Source organism: Chroicocephalus ridibundus, chromosome 4, assembly GCF_963924245.1.
Source record: "Chroicocephalus ridibundus chromosome 4, bChrRid1.1, whole genome shotgun sequence".
NCBI classification, from domain to species: domain Eukaryota; kingdom Metazoa; phylum Chordata; class Aves; order Charadriiformes; family Laridae; genus Chroicocephalus; species Chroicocephalus ridibundus.
This window is the reverse complement of record NC_086287.1, coordinates 14,617,858-14,635,309: the sequence shown is the minus strand read 5'-3', so window position 1 is coordinate 14,635,309 and position 17,452 is coordinate 14,617,858. Positions and strand designations below refer to the sequence as shown.

Here is a 17,452-nt window from a genome sequence, read left to right as displayed (position 1 = left end):
CTGTGCTCAGGCATTTTACCTTGGAGAAGATTAAGCTGTTGGCTGCTGTAGTAGGGAACAAATAAGACAACCTGCCACCTGTACCCAGAGGCTCTGCAATGACAGGGAAGTGTGTTACTGAGGTAGCCAGGTGATCTTGGAATATGATCCCCACTTTGTGCAAAGGAAAATGGGGAAAAATACCCAAAACCTGACGAATGCTTCAGGCTCCAAAATTGGCAGCTAGGTCTAACCCAACCATCCTCGTTGGAGGACAGAGGTTCACCATGAAGGTATAGTACACCCAGTTGCAGACAATCTTAAATACTCGAGAGGAAAATGGAAAAAAGCACTAGACTATCTCCGTGCAACAGATTCGCAAGCCAAGTCTGAACATCCCTCCTTTGCCCATTTAGGCATCGGAACTTTTCCCTCTAAACTGGCTTATATCTTCTACAAGGTCTGCTTTGTACGCTGACTTACCAGGGCTGGAATGTTCCCCAAGGAGTAAAACCATAGCCACGAATGAGCGTGGTATGGAAGCGTCGTCACTGGACGGCCTTACCGGCTATGTCTACATCTGGTTGGGCACACTTCTCTTTGCTATTACACCTGCAGCAGAGACAGACAGAGGTATCATGAGAGCCTTCACCTCTACTTTGCACGGCGAGGTGATCTTCATCTGAACTGATGAAGCCGATTTTAGACTCCAGCTGTGGAGCACAAAACAAATCTTAGCAAATATCTGACTCAGCTACTAAACTGAAACAGCAGCAGCTTTGAGGAGGAAGTTGGCAGCACCACTTAGAAGCCCATGGATTGCTTCCAGCTACCCTCTTCTCCACTCGCTCTAATTATTTATCCCTGATCCCTAAATAGACTCTGTTTCATGATTGCTTAAAAGAAATGTACATTTCCGTAGCTCCTTTTTCTCCCCCTATCTAATTCACTTCTTCGACCTTAAACAAAAATCTACAAAGCTTATTAAGCCATTTCATCTGAACTACATCCTGCATGAGACATTTAGTCTTAACCCACACATGATGAAATTTGTCTCTATGGTTTTATTAAATATAACAGTGGCTTCTTTTTGCTTTTCTAGCAGAAATCTCACTAAGTGGTGTCCTTTCGAGCTACTGCTTTACAAATATATATATAAGGGGCAGCTATTCTTTCTGTTCTGAACTTTTGACTTAAATCCTAGTGTTTATAGTTAATAAGGCTGTAGCAGATCAATGGACCACCTGATCTGCGCTGATGTTGGGTTAGCGCCCAAGGTTGCCATGTGTTCAAATGAAAAATCAGTTTCTCAATCCAAGTGTATCTAAAATACTTTTTTTAATTTTGCGTAAATTCACAAATGATACAATATTTAAGTGTTTGTTGGTTTTCTTTTAAACATACTGTACAGTCAGGATAGTTAAGTGGTTTACATCAAGGCACAGCACACTGTATAATACACATATGCCTTGCCAGGCAGCAGTTTAGTATAATCCCCGAGTTTTGGCCGTAGTGCCAGGATAAGTAGCATGGATCACATATAAGCTGGAAGATAAATAAATAATAGATGCTGTCACATTTTATTTGAAATAGAGTTGCATATAAAAAGAATATACAATAATTTAACTTTAATAACTAGATTCTCTTGTACTATACATAACAGAAGTGTTTTCATTTGTATTAAATAAAACATTTTCAGTATTAGGATGCAAAATTAATCTTCTTTTTGGCTGTCTTGATTTACGGAGAAGAGTTGCTTTCGTTAGAAATTAAAGTTGAACTTCCATTTCACGACAATCTGAAAGAAACAAAGACAGAATTACTGATATGTTGGTAATGAAATATTACTGGTAAAATAAGCAAATAATTCTAACCAAACTGTTGTGTTTAGTTAATATACGGCAAAGCTAGTTATCTAAGCAGAACGTCTACAAAAGCTGTTCTTCACAGTCTAAACATGATACTGTTGTATTTGTAACATCTTCTTTTATACTGTTACTTGCTCTGCTTTCTCAGAGATTATCAGTGTAGGTCTGCTATTCATCCAGCAAAACTGAAATTCTGATAATGCCACAGTTTGCCTGCATTGCAGATTCAGTTTATTGCAATGTATTTACGTTATCGTTCAGCTTTTTACATCTGAATGCTTCTTCTTCGCCTGCCGAAGGCCTTGGATCCCACGTTGGTCGGTACGAAGTTGTTCTTGCCCACTCCTCCTGACCTGCTCAGGAAGTCTGCCAGACGGTGGGTCACGCAGGTCGCTGTGTTGCACGCCCTCTTCTGTGCCGTTACGCTGCTTTTCGAAAGGAAAATAGTGAGTTAGTTCCTGAAGTACGTACCCTGCATACAATGAAGCATCAGTAAGGGATGCTATGCCTAGGGATGTTTTCTATAAAAGGAGTAGGCTTGCTGCGCAGCAGGCATTTGCAACTTTTGTGTGCACAGCTTATAAGCTCTAAAAGTTGAGTCTTCACATTTTTCTAAGGGTCAACCTCAGTTTACAAGAGGTGGCCAAGCCCTCCCTTTCTTGGGCAACTGGACTGAAGGCAAAGCCAAGCCAGATTTTCAGCAATGCCCAAACCATTGCTTGCCTCCAGCAAGTCGCTATGACCAACAGAGAGGTGGAGACGAGGTTCAGGTCTGGAGCATTTAACCATTCCCCACTTCCTCCAAAAGCTCAGATCTGTGTTCTGTTTGTAGTGCTGCTGAAGGACAGTAGCAGACACTGATCTTTAACTTCTCGCTTCAACACCCATGCTCCGCAATGCCCAGAAAACACATGAAATCCTGGCACCACTGACAACAGGAGCATTGCCAGTGTGGTTGCTTTCAGAGCTGAACCACACAAACATACCCCTTCCATGTATTTAGTGGAAACCCCTCTTTCCTACACTTAGAGCTCTGCCTGCTACAGCACTTCACACACTCGACAGGATTAGTTCTGTGCTCAGAGTTCAGCCTACAGCTAATAATTTTGCTAGATGGAGGACTTAAAGGCATATGCACTCACACAGTCCTCGCCTCAGCAGTTTTCTACTGAAACAATGACTTTCAGTAGGAAGGATTTTTTTCAGATAATCATTACAAGACAGTTTATTAATGTTAAGAACAAGTACTGTTCATAACATTAATGACAATTTTTTGGAACCGGCCTCTGATAGATGCAGTGCTACAACAGAAGAACTGTAAAGAAATCTGGTTTTGTCTCTTAATTCACAATTCACCTACATTATATTGTCTTGAATTATTACAAGTATTTTAAAGACACCCGAGTTTTAAATATACTAGCTTAAAGACCTATTGTAGAGTAAGAAGGGAAAAAGAAAAGAACACGAAATTCTTACCTGGAAGTATTCAGTACCCAGTTTTAAACAGGATTACATTTCTAGTTTGTTTGAACAAATCTGTGTGAGCCATTCCTGATACCTTTGCTTCTCAGGATTCTTGCTAACAGGATTGCATGCATGCCCAATTACATCAGTGTATATTTTTATATATATATGTGTGTGTGTGTGTGACTTCAATTTCTAAGTTCTCTTTCAACTTCCTAGAATTACTGGCATTGCCCCTCTTGAATATTAAGACAAAACTTGTAAAATTTTTCAAGGCTTATCTAGAAATATCACATTCTAAAACAAGTTATTAAACCAAGCAGATCTAATCCTTATAGAAAAATAGGTTTATTGAACAAGTGCATGGGCAAGCACAAAAGAAGAGTCTACTTGTACATTTAGCAGCCAGAAATGGAGAGCCTTGTTTAGAATTTTTTTTGATTAGGGTCTAAGAAAATCATTTGAAATGTCAAGGCAGTGCTGTTCATTTTTATTTATTTATTTTCCCCCCCTAGCTTGGTATGCATGTTATGTTCTCTGTCTTCCTAACATTAGGTCCATCTCAAACATTCTCTGTCAAAAACAGAATCAAAAGAACATAGCAAAGTTAGCAATCAAAGTTAGATCCACATGCATCAGGTTAAAAAAAGGGAGAAGGGGAGAAATAAGCATGTCTAGTTGTTTCCTAGGGGTTCCCCATAGTTTGCATAGCGTTCGTGTTCCAGGTCACTCAGCACATTTCGTTTCTTGCCAGGAGTTCCAGCCCCGACGTCAGTGCGAGGGTAAGTTTGCAATTTGTGCAATTCTTGAGACAGTTTGCCCAGCACACAAGTACTCAGACTGGCACAGCGTTTGGAAATAGGTCTATCCAGGCTGCAGGGGGGAAAAAAAACATGCCCAAAGGAAAAGTAATCTCAAACATGCATGTCCATGCATTTCTTCCCCGCATAAATATCTACAGTTAGGAAACTTAAAAAATAATAATAAAAAAACCAAACCCTCCACATCACATTCCATGCAAGGAAAGTTCATACAAATGCATTAAGGAGGAAAATGCTATTTTTCCAATTAATTCAACTTTGCTGAAAAGTAAGTTCATTAGCCTTTTGGATGCTCATAGTCAGACGTCAGGAAGTTTTACTTCCCACGTATTCAGCATGCTGTTCAGTCTCTCATACATCACCGCCATGCTTTGCAATACAAATCCTGTTAGGATAATGCAAATGCACTTGCATGCCTTGGGTCTATGGAGGGAGAGTGGCGCTGCGTGCATTAGGAGGAAGACTTCCCCTCTGCCAGGGACTTTCCATGCCTTACAACAGCATGCACTTTCACGACAGAGAATCCAAGAGTGACTGAATGTCCCCTAATGCTCCCACTAGGAAGACATACCTTTTGCTGCCATATTTTAACACAACCCCCTCATTCAAGCTCAAATCGCCCTCCACTTTCAGTTGGAAAAGACAGACAGAAGCAGGTTAACTAGGCGGAAGCCATTCTCCCGATACCAACACTAGGAAGTCTCTCTGCAGTATCATCCCTTACCGGTTTGGTGACCAGAGTTAGCCATAACCCCAAGAAAAGAAAAAAAAATGTTGACCTGCAGAGGGTCTGCTCAGGTGGCTTTTGCTAAATATCAAACACATCATATTCCCCGCATTGCACATTCCCCCCATCGCCCTTCTCCCACCCCAGGACCGCAGTCCTTACCTGTTCCCCTCAGAGGCTTGCTCCAGCTCTTCCGCCGTCATCTGTACGAACTCTTTCACCAGCGCATTTAATAACCTCCGCGCTTCATAATCGCTGAGCGTCACTCGGTCTGCTACGGACTCCAAGCCAGGTCTGTGCAGAGGCAAGCGAAAGAGGATGAATAAAACCCGGACTGCTGCAGAGGGCCGTGCGTAGGAGAGAGGGGTTTGTCACACATTACTGCGTGTCGTTGGCAGTGTCTTTTACTGGTGTGACTATGTAAACCATCCGGATGCACAGCATTAGGTGTTTTATATAAGCAATCAAAAAGTAATTACATTGACAAAAATGTCAAAAAAAAAGACAGCTTTCTCATTTGCTATAGTCTGTTTCCCTCCTAGACTTCTAAAGAATTTAAGTATTTTCCTACCATTCAAATATAGCAGTCAGCAACAGGAACAGCCTCTTACCTGACTGGGGCTGCCTGGAAGCTATCCATCTGGCACACAACCAAGGCATAAACAGCAAGGAAAGATGAAATCTTCAGCATAACCATGATTTCCTCTCTACAACAAAGAGGTACATCAAGCAATGGCTGTTTTCCAACCCTCTCAGTCCTGTAAGATCTACTAAAGAGGTCATTGTTTCCTAGCCACAAGTAACACAAACACTAACAGCTTTTTTTTTTTTAATATTGCCTTTCCATTTCTTTCAATTATTGCTATTGTGCTTCGGTTTTCTCAGAATTTTAAAATAACTTAGCACTATTACAGGGGATAAAAATGCAGCTTTTAAGAGCTGCAGTTCTGTATACCTATCTGCATTCAACTTAATGCAGACTTTCCCTCAAATTGGTGGAAGACACATTCCTCTCACTACTGCACACAACATTCCATTCAGTGTGTCCAAAATGGATAGGCACCGCTATGCAATAAGAATCACAGGAAAAAAAAAAAAGAGGTGGCAAGCATTTAATATTTTTAAGAATGAAGTGCCACTGTTAGCACTTCACCTGAAACTGCTTGCTTCTTGGCAGTTAGCACATTAATATCCCAGTTCAGATTACACTATAAGAATTAAATTGTTTAATTTTTCGATAAATATTTCTACTCTGAAACCAGAAAATGGTAAGTTAAAAATTAGTCACAAGAACAAAGCCTGTAAATAAATAAGTAATAGATATAAAACTGAAGATATCTGCCTTGAGATACACCTCTCTCTCTCATAGCATCAGCGTGAGCGACTCAAACGACCACATCACCAACTACCACATCAGCTTCATTTTTGCCACCTCCCAGTTCTCGACAGGGCTCACCAGCACGACAAGGCACCTTCCCCACGGGGCGCCCCGGACCGTGCCCAGCGCCGGCGGAGCACCCAGCCGGCCACCGGAGAGGGTTTTGCACGGAGAGCCGTCCTGCACGCCCGCCCGGACACCCCACACCGGAATGGAAGGGAAGGGAGAGACCAAGGTGTAAGTTTCTCCCGCCGTCCTTGGCTCGCTTCCTTGCCCACGCGTGGGCAGGCGCATACGCGTGAATGGAGGCAGGACGACCCCGTGCAAAGCTCCGCACCCCCGGGAGAGAAACGGGGCTCACGCAGGGAGCCGTGGCGGCGCTTACCGGCGGTGCGGGGCTGTGCGGTGCGCAGGAGGGTGCCGCTGGCGCCGCCAATCCGCGGTACCGCACACTGCCCGCCGGCTCCCCTTTATACCTGCCGCCGCGGCAACCTGCGTGGGCGCCCGCGCGGGCCCGCCAGCCAATCACTGCCTCGGCCGCCCGGCGGAGCCCGGCCCGCCATTGGGCGCCAAAGCCCGGCTCGGCGGTGACGTCATGCCCCGCTCCGTGAGCGTCCCATTCACAAAAAAATCTAGCGGGGGGCGAGGCGCCGCCGGGGGCACTGCGGGAAGGGGGGGGCCATTCACGCGGCGCGGCCGCGGGCCGGCCCCGCTTCCCCGCGGGATCGCTCGCGCGTGGCGACCTCTGCAGCAGAGGGACCGCATTGCAGAGCGGGGCCGCTCCCTCCCCGGGATTCCCCCCACCCCACGCCGGGGCCGCCCTCCCTGCTCGCCCGGCAGCCGCCGCGGCTTCAGCGGGGAGCCCGGTTGTAGCCAGCCGCCCTCCCCGGCACCCCATCAGCTGGGGGGGTCCCGCGGGGGCAGGGGGCGGACGGCGCGTGCAGCGGGGCAGGGGCACCACGCACGGCAGCGCCCGCGGCCGCCGCCTCCCCGGGCGCCGCGCCTGCGGCCGGGGCGGGCGGGGCAGTGCCGACCCCTGCCCGAAGGGTGCACCCCCGGACCCCCTCGCTTCCACGGCAGAGGACGGGGGGGCTTGCGGCCGGCACCCCGCCGCTCCTCCCCGGAGCGAGGGGCTCTTGGCACCTGCGAGCAGCCCCGCGGCGGCAGCGAGCCGCTCTCCGCGCTGTGCCCTGCCGGGCGCCCGCACCGCCTCCCCCGCCACTGGTCCGCGGCGTGACCCCGCGGTCCTCGAGGAAACCATCATCATCGTCACCACCATCATCATCGTCACCATCATCACCATCACCAAAATAGCACACCTCTGTACGGGCAGGTGCAGCACCTTTCAGTGCACGGAAGGAGGCACCGGGGAAGGGGGGGGGTCGCCTCCCCCCGGTCTAGCGCTGAGCCCCGCCGGCGGGGATTACCGGGCAGCTGCCCGCCGCCCCATGCATCACCCGCGGAGGGCCCTTTGTCACGGCGCGGCGGCGCAGCACCTGCCCGCGCAGGATGTTTGCCCAGGCGGCGTGTTTGCCCAGGCGCAGCGAGTACCAGCCCGGCGGGGGGGGACCGGCGCGGGCGGCCGCCCTGCCCGCGCCCCGGGGAGACGCGACCCCCCACGGGGGTGGGAGACAACTGCTACCCGCCAGAACGGGCGGGGGAAGGCGGGGGAGAAGCGGGCCAGGCGGCGCGCTCTGCAGCGGCTGGGCGCGGAAAGCCCTTCCACCGAGAGACGGGGGCAAGGAGCGCTTTTCCTCCCCGCCCTAAGTCGTGGGGCGGCACCGGCAGGCACCGCCGGTGCGTACCGCCGCGGCGGAGGGAATGCCCAAGCCCTGTCCCGAGCCCCGGCAGCCGCCGGCAGCGGGCAATGGGCCGCGCGGAGGGTCGCGCAGGGACGGCGGCTGCAGAAGGGGGGGCCGCGCTGACCGTCCCCGGGACCCCTGCCCCAGCGTGGCGCGGCTCCGCCCGCTCCCGTCCCTGCCGCGCTTCCCTGCACCGCCGTGGCCCTTCGTCGTTCCCGGCGGCCGCGGGCACCGCCCGCCGCAGCGGTGAGTAGCGGCGGTGCCGCGCTGCTGCGGCCGCCGCCGGCGGAGACGCCGCGGTGAGCGGAGCCCCGCGCACGCTGCGCGGCCGCTGCGCACCGCGGGACAGGTGCCGAGGGCGGCGAGATCTCCCTTTTCCCTGCTTAAAATGGATGGGGGAGCTTTCCGGGGGACCTCCCGGCGTTCCTTCGTTTATGCTTTTGCAGAAGCCCATGACGCGGGTCGCTCCCGACGGCAGGAATCGTGTGTTTCACCGGGAGGTGAATAAAGTTGGGGAGAACCGCGGGGGGGGTGATGTTTTGTTGATGCGATTTTAGCCGTGAGATTTAAAGAGGAACACGAACATACTGAGAACCACACGCGAGCGAGCGATGGCCCGATGAGGGTTCCTTCTCTTCTGCCCCTCGCTGTCAGCCTCTCGGGGCGCCGGCACCCGCTCGGCTTCCCCTTCCTTCCCACGGCAGGGGGCGGCGCGCCGGCGGGGGCCGCGCAACTTCTCCGCGCTCGTTTTGCAGAACGGCGATTGCAAAATCGTTTAGTTTTTTGGGGGTTAGGTTCTGGTTTTGGGGTTGTTCGTTGTTTTTTTTTTCAGGTGATAAGTAGTGGGGCGTTTTTTGTTGTTGTTGTTTTGGTTTGGTTTTTTGTTTGGTTGGTTGTTGTTTTTTTTTTCCTAAAACACCTTCGTAGCTTTATATGAAAAGCTCGGGGGTGGGGGCGGTCGTGCGCTCCGACCGGCCGAGCTCACCTGCGGCCCGCAGTGACGGGAGGGAAAGGAGCGCACGGCCGCACGGCGCGGGGGGCAGGGCGTTAAGTGCGCAGCGTGGGGGGCTGTGACGGGTCCGAGCTTGCTCCGTGCCCACAACCACGATTTGGAGGCTCTGAGTGAAGTGCCCGCAGAGGTCTGGGCTCGCCCCGCCACAGGCGCTGGTGGAGCGCGGGTGAGGGGTGCCCGCACCGCCGCGGCCCCCCCGCCCCCGGCCCCGGGGCTTCCCTCCTGCCCGCTGCCGCAGCTCGCTTCACGGGCACCGCTCGCCTCTGCCCTCCCCGGCAGGCTTCCTCCTCTCCCCTGCACAGACAAATTTAAAATTTCGTTTTAAATAGCAGCTCCATCGCACGTACGCTCATCAGGGGAATCCTCCCGGGAGAAGGACTTTAAGTATTGGATTTTAAATCTCTCCCGGTTCCACGACTCCTATTCTGATTTTTAAGCTAGTTTTTCTGCCGTTGCATTTACAAACGTTGGGTAGTACCTAAAGAAACGGCTCAACATCACTTGTGCTGTTTTAACATGACTGGCACAGCTACACCAACAGAAATACAGTGTAGGAACTTACATGACCAGGCTTCCAGTCAGACATTTCTCTCTCTCTCTCCCTCTAACCACACTGTACCTTTCCTCTTCCTATGTTAACAGTTAATCGTTTGCATTTCCTTTTGGGATTTATCTACTCCTTGGTCCACATAGAATATTCCTGTTTTAACCTTAAAAAATCCAGACGACTCTGCTGGAATAGCATATTTCAGTTCTTCAGGGAGGAAAAAGTTATATTTCAGTTTGTGGTTGATTCCAGTCAGTTCAAGCCCTTCTCTTGCCAGCGCAACTCAGCCTGGGGCTGGAGCCTGTAGGATGCAGTGAGTACAGGATTTTAGATGCCAACATTGCTACTTTAAGCTTTCACTGGAAGAAACGTAAATTTAAAGCAACAGGTATGAATGCCAATAGATCTACTTTTGTGCACATATAGATGAAATAGCGCTTGGATGTTGGCAAGCACTTTGGCTGCTCCTTGCCAGAGCTAATGGAGGGACTCCCAGCTGGAACACTTGTCCTATTTTTTTCCCTCAGCTATACGTCATGTGGTCTCACCAGCTATATTTTCTTTTTGCAAACCCCTCTTCTCTTATATGTAAGACAGAGAAGAAATACAGTTTACCGGGTACAAAGAGTTCCAAAGACCAGTTTGTCTATTTTTGAAGCTGTGAGAAAAGGTACAGGATTTTCACAGGGTAATGGTCTCCTGTTGCTAGATAAATCCAAAACTAGAGCTTAAGCATTCATGGAAAAACTAGCACAGAGGGGTACTTAAGAGCACTGCACTAGTATAGCAAGATATTTACCGAAACAATCTGTTCCAAGGAACTTGCTCTGCTGTTTTCAGTGACTGATAATATATTAGGTAAAATAATCAATGGGTATAGATTCAAAGCAGATGAAATGAAGAGCTACAGAATGGCTGGATTTTGTTATTTTTTTAAGAAATCAGATTATCTCATGCAACTTGCAGCCCCAAGTAAAAGGAATTTCCTCTTCAAAGAAATGTATTTAAATTTGTAGGCAATAAGAAAAATCTGTCCTATTTTAAAGATAGTTTCTTTCTCTACACTAGATACAACTTCTTCTGTTCACTATTATTTAACAAATACATTTTAAAGTGCAACCATTTTTTCTACTGTAAATATTGCCACTATGTCAACAAGCCATAGGCACTGCAGTGAGGATCTTAAATGTTAACAGATGACATGCTCTTAAACAAAAATGTCACATTTATATACTATGTTGAGATTTTTGTACAATGATAAAATGTCTTCAGGACAGACAAGACTGTGAGCTGCACAGACAAAATTTCCAGTCCCAAGAATGGTTCATATCTGACAAGAGAGGACCTTACCAGAAAGAAAGGGTAGACAGTGACGATGCCACGATCCACAGACATGGTAAGTTCTTCATGAGGGAGGTGAGCATGATCGGGGTCTCTGCTCTCTCTATGCTTGTTCTTCATAGCACCTTATTAAGCCTTTTGCAGATAAGGACATTTCATGGCAAAATCAGCTCTAAATATCACGTGATTTTTCTTTACAAAGAGAAGCTGGGGAGTTACTTATCTGTGTTTCTGGTGGATGCCTACGCCTAGTCTGTCTAATTCAGGATCCTGTCTCCACGAGTGGCCAGAAAACACTACTACCTAAGAAGACTCTACAAGCCACGTGGGGGAAAGGAAGCATGACTGAGCTCCTGTCAAAGCATCTTTCTAACGTTTCACTGCAGTCTGTTCTGCAGAAAATGATAAAAGCTAAGCCAGAGTTAACAACTTCATGCTGTTGTAAAAGCAAGCTGTATATCAACAGGAGTATCGTATTTAAGGCCCCAGAGGTAATCCTTACGCTGGACTTGTTGCTGATAAGATCTAGATCTGCTAGTGTACTCTGTTTGGGTACCTCAAAGAGACAAGTTAGAGAAAGTCCAGACAAATACCAGTAAGAGTTATCAAGAGATCCCATAACATGATTTAGGAGAACAGACTCAAAGATCGGGGAAACGGTTAACAGAAGGAAAGACTATGGAGAAATGTGGTAACAAAAATATAAATACTTGCCATGAAGCAGTAATAATCTACGCTGTGGTACTCTAATCCAAACAAGAAATATATATGGGCTTAAAAGGCAAAAAAGGAGATAGCACACATCAGAACGAGCTTTCTACAATTGAGATTAATGACATAGAAGAATAGGTTGCATTGCAGTTATGGCATATCGTTCACTGGAGGGTTTTATGGCATGGTAGTCTAACATCTGTCAGGAATGACATGTATAGTTGTTATGCTCTGGGGAAGGAACATATGCTCTCTTCGTATCTTTCACCTCCAATTTAGGTGATTCTATAATTATAAAAGCTAGAGACTGGCTTAAACTCTGAAACATAACACCTTACCTACCATCCAAACTTTGTTAGCATTTGCTTTTGCAAAACTTACATCCAGTTGGTCTAACCCTTTGATTAATTCTGCTTCCATAGCCACCAAAAGGCCATATTCAGATTTAGAATAAACTCACATCAAGGTTATTCACACAAATAATATTTTACCTATCCATCTTGTAGTTCAGCTTGAATTTGGCCCAAAAATGAGAGCCTCTTTTCTATAAAAATGCGGTACTTATCCTGAGAACCAGAAAACGGATAGAGATCCCAACACTGAAGTATTTCCTTTTTAAGGAACATTAAACCTGGATTTAGGCTGCTTCAGTGACTACTTTTGAGAAAGTGTAATTGCTGTTGAACTAATTACTGAGTAATCTATGAATCAGTCTGAAAGCAAATTTTCTTCCAAAATGCTTTGGGAAAGCTTCCAGACTGACATAGGGAAGACACTTTAAACAGCAGATCAGTATTGCATTGTTTTAATTTCATAGAAATGTTCCCACTGAGCTTTTTTGCTCAGTAGTTTTTGGAGCAGTTCCCTGTACGTAGTCAAAATCCAGTGTGAAATAATCTTTTAAAACAAACTGGGTCCCGCTGTCCTGCACTGAGGTTTGCTCAGCAAGGCAGAAGGGGCAGACCAAGAAGCTGGCTATGGCTCTGTCACCTTCAGTCCTGTATTACTGCAGCTCAGCCCCTGAGCAGGGTCACAGGGGCTCCAGCCCTATCTCACGGTACCTGGCAACACACTCCCACCCTCTGACAACTGGCAAAACTCAAAGACGCGCTCCAGCCAGACCCATTTCTGTCCCAGGCTGCACCTCCAGTAGGCTGACAAGTGGAATCCCTCAAAAGGAACTGGCAGCTTACCAAATACAGCCAGGGTCAGACTCGCAGCGTGACCAGGGTAGCACAAAGGGGATGAACTGTGGAGGAGAATCTCACTCTGAAAAAACCTCAAAATTGGCACCTATTTCCCCTTCAGTTTTATGCATTCTACAGGTAGGATAGGAGCCAAACAAACTCCTTACCTGGAAAACAACCTCAGAACAGAAAACTAACCTTGTTAAGCAATAGCATAATTATAAAACTTTGATTTGATTGCTTGCACAAGTGCTACTATCTTACATGTCATCAGAGCATGTCAGCAAAAATATGGTGAGAAACTATATCCTAAATCCTCAAGGTAATCCCATGCTCGTTCTTTACAGGATATAAGAAGGGTGGAAGATCCCGCATCATCATTTTATTCTTTGTCTTGGTAGTACTGAGGTCTGAATAAGCCCCAGTGTAACCTGGTATTTTTATCAGTCCCTTGTAGGACCATTCAGCTGCCCCGGCATTGTTCGGTACTACAGCTGCACATGCCTGCTGTTCCCAGTGCTGCCCTCTGCGCGAGGAGGACCGGGTGGGGTCGTTTCTCAGCTGGCTCTTCCGTTGTTCGATGCTTGACAAAAGAAACTTGTGCAAAGGCAACAATTTAGTCTGTGCCTTCAACTAAATTGGGGACCAAAAAAGATCACTCTCCTTTCAGTGCTGGTAAATAGTGCTATTACGACATCATATTTGCTAATCAGAGTTTCTCTGCTACAGCAGAGTTTCTGGGAACCAATAGTCATATGAGACTATCAACTAAAAAGATAAATTTCTATATTTATGCATAAAATTGACCTAAGTAAACTCTGAAGGAGCCAACAAATAAAATATGCCAAAACTATTTTTGAAGTTACAGTCTTTAAGCCAGTGTCATAATTTTCTGGGTGTGCCTGACAAATCTAAACTGTTCAGGCACAGTAGGATCATGATTAAGGAAATGGTTTTTTTTCAGCAACCGATCACCAAATTCACAAGGCAAAACATGAGGTGGTTTTTTTTTATGTTTTAGCAAATCTACAAAGCACCAACATCATTAAAGGCTTAGCTAAGGAGATAGGCGTAACTTAGAAATTAATCATTCACTATGATGCTATAGGTGTGTTAAAAAGAGCTGCGTGAGTGTAACAGATAACATCTGCACGTGACTCCAACCTTTGTCAGCGGGCTTATGAAATTTATTTCAATGAGAAGCATGCCTGTTTTACATACATCTATACAGATCTCTATCTTTTCCCTGACCCACCCTCAAAGAAAAGGAGCAAAATCTTTATGTTTCTGGCTCTAAAGAAGTTGTTTTCCTGTATGACATTTTATAAATAATGGCATGACTTCACTGGGAAAGAGATATTATTACAGGAGTGGAAGCACTTTAGCCTGATAAAGGTTTACCTTGTTTTCTAGAAGTACAGCAATGATCTTAAATGTCCCTTCCAACCTAGATGATTCTATGATTTTGGATTCTATGATGGCAATGCTAAAGAGTAAGGAAGCCAAGGACTGTTTCAAATTGTAGCTGAATACAAGTTTGTGAGACATTTAATGGAACTTGAAAACTACTTATTTTTTCTCCCAAGAGTGTAATAGAGTTATCATCAGGACCTTAATATTGTTACTAAACGAACAGCCACATCTGTCAGTATATTTCTTCAAAAGTCAAAGCTACGTATATATATGCGTAGTTACTCCCTGTCAAAGAATTTCTTTCTGCCTTTCTTGAGAAGACAGGAACACAATCATTTCCTGTTATTTGATTTCCTCCAACTTCTCCTTACAGCAAACTGTAAATTTTGGTGACTAGAATGTTTTAGAATGTAATAAAGATATGTGCTTTAATGGGGTTCTTTACTCAGCCATCATTTTTTATAATTAAAACCCAAAAACCTTTACTCATCCTATGAGTTTACTCATTTGATCATCCATGATTAAGATAAGTAAAACCTTCCCAAAGAAGCAATTCAGCAAAAGCTGCCCCCACACTTCTGAAGGAATGAAATTTAAAAAAATAAAAAAATAAAAAAATCAGTCAGAAACTGGCAAGGAATCCTGCCCTTGGATAGCCATTGGAGTCTTGCATCCCTAAACCTGCATTCTTAAGTAATTTCATCTGTCCACAACGGTTTATTTATATCTTACTTTTGACAACTTTCAGTCCTATTTATCCATGCTGGTATTTTTCCTCTATTTAATCATGCATCCTTTAGAGCTTCTCGGATCTTTAATCTTGGCTGATTCACCACCTTTTCACATTTGGCTTGAACAAAACTGATTTTACTGTTCTGCAATCACGCTCTTCAGTTTCTCTTCCTCTGTTGCAGTGGATAAAACCACTTTCTCTTCTCCATCCCCGAGGTTCAAACACTACGGCAAGGGCAGTTTTGGCTGTTCTCTCCCCTGCTTGAAGATAATTGTCAAATATGGTCTGCTTTTTTCCCTCCATACAAGTCTATTCCTTCCTTTTTAGCCAAACATTTGGACTTTTCCTCTGATCTTTTTTTCTCTTCTTAGGTCTTTTCTATGCTATTTCCCCCCCCTGGTTTTCCCCTTCAAAATGCTTGCTGCTAAAACCATCAATCACGTTTCCTTTCTTTTCTTACACAGATGTAGTAGAAATCACAATCATCTAAAACACTGGGTGCATGTGAAGTATTACACACTTAAATAACAGAACATTGAAGATAAGCAGTAAAAATCAAACAATCAATCAAAGCAATAGTACCTCTTCCTGTGTTTCCTCTTACACTTTGAGAACTATTCAAGTATCATCTTATCAGGGGGATGAGGGGTGAGGAGAAAGAAGTACCAACCTCTTTTTTCCAAAGACAGAAGCTTATGTACGTAAACGGTTTACATCCTTCTGACTGAGACTGCGGTAATAACCATACGCGTATACACCATACCATACACCATAACTGCATGATTTATCTGGCACGTTAATGTTTCTGTTCCCAATATAATGAACAGCAATTTCATCTTGCAAGTTAATTCTGTGTAATTGTCTGTAGGCTGTGAATTAGCCATTCTCACACCGTTCTGAAATGTTTTCTGACCAGCTAGTCTGTGCACCTCTAACTCACCTGATTATGCTGAGCTAAAGTGTTTGGAGACCCCCCTCTTTGTTTAAATGTGTGTAAGTAATTAAGTTTAAATCTGTTTGAGTTTCCATGTTTCAGCACAGCTGCTTAAGCACAGTGTACATCTTATTTTAAACCTTGGCCATTTCTCCTCATTCTGCCTCTGGCTGAAGCCAAGCTGAGGTCCTGAATCTCTTGTGCTTTCTGGTGAGAAATCTCACGGCACTGACGTTGCAATAGTGATGCTTTTTGCAAGTATGGACCGAGTAATTCAGTCAAGACACCAGGTAGTATCATACAGTAAGAAAGAATGAAGAAATAACTTGGACGAAGAATGAAAAAAATAAACTTCCATCAGTGCTCAAGCCACTTCCTTGTATTCTGACAAACTGGGTAAGATTTTGATATAGGACGATGGCATTGGCACATGCTTTACAAGGCATTTTGCAGCGAGGACAAGGAAAGATCCTGAGGCAAGTAAAACTGATTACTCATTGCATGAAGATGTGCCTGAAAATCAGTCTCTCACTGCATTGATACATGGAAACCAGCACAGACCCTGCTCCAGCCAACCAGCCCAGCCAGCCTTCGGTGCATGACAACACACGGGCATCAACATCACCTGAGAGAACCGGAAATCTTTGCACTTGCCTTCATTAAAAGTTACTGGTGTATTGTTCTGTAATATACACGACATTTATCTTTCCTTCTCAATCTGCCCATCCTAGGCAAATGTGAGCAAGCACACTCTTTGAATCCTGTTCTTTTGACTCTTCATAGCCTTGTGCCCTATTCAGGAGGCACCCAGACAGCCAGTTTGATTCCCCTGAAGCCTCACAGATGCTTTGCAGCCCGATTGACAGCCAAAAAAGCTACACTTTGTCACTTCCCAGCTCCCCTTCTTGTTACCCTGTTGTACTCACAGCTCTTAACTCCTCTCTGCGCTCTCAAAGCAATGGCCATTGCCGTGTTGAGCTCTCGGACTATCTGACTTCCCAGCAGCATCTGGGGCCCTCCTCAGCTTTTGTGCCATGTACTCTCAGGTCAGTGTCAGTACCACCACACTCGAAGCAGGATGTCCCATCACAGGAATGTACTGAGAATTAAACATTCAAGGGTTAGATTATTAAGTACGTAATGCATTTTGATCAGTCAGGTTATTAACGGAATTCATTAGCATAAATTCTTTATCGGTTTAGGTCTTAACAACTTTTTTATGAGTCTATGTAGAGATACTCAGTTGAGTTCAACAAAAGAAAAATCTCAAGCTGCAAATCATATAGCATAGAAATTTTAACAGGGCAGGAATTCTTCTCGTATGCCTAAAATTGCTTGTAAAACAGCAGTAATGGAACAGCAAAGACAGCACGAGTGGAAAGAAAATGGATTTTTTCATAAAGTGTTTTAGCAGGATGTCACATTTCTTAGCTCTGCAGTAAATTATCTCAGTCTCTTCAGCTACTCAAGCCCTCTTCCCTGAGGCATCATCCTGCTGAGTAACCATAGCCCTTGCACGTTATGTTTGTGATTTC

At 45.8% G+C, this 17,452-nt stretch overlaps 1 protein-coding gene across 3 annotated transcripts; it reads right to left on the bottom strand.

The window, feature by feature from the left end:
* Positions 1 to 3,667: 3,667 nt before the first annotated feature.
* Positions 3,668 to 16,920, bottom strand: CALCA (calcitonin related polypeptide alpha). 3 transcript variants are annotated; one of them, XM_063332602.1, is made up of 4 exons: positions 16,844 to 16,920; positions 5,471 to 5,566; positions 5,022 to 5,153; positions 3,668 to 4,184 (listed from the first exon to the last, which is right to left on the bottom strand). In XM_063332602.1, exons 2-4 carry the CDS (start codon positions 5,554 to 5,556, stop codon positions 3,986 to 3,988), a joined length of 417 nt encoding a protein of 138 aa, XP_063188672.1. In that variant the 5' UTR covers positions 5,557 to 5,566; positions 16,844 to 16,920; the 3' UTR covers positions 3,668 to 3,985. The 3 variants fall into 3 exon arrangements, with proteins under 3 accessions (XP_063188672.1, XP_063188671.1, XP_063188670.1); XM_063332601.1 differs by lacking the exon at positions 16,844 to 16,920 and adding an exon at positions 8,628 to 8,736; XM_063332600.1 differs by lacking the exon at positions 16,844 to 16,920 and adding an exon at positions 6,623 to 6,669.
* Positions 16,921 to 17,452: the final 532 nt, after the last annotated feature.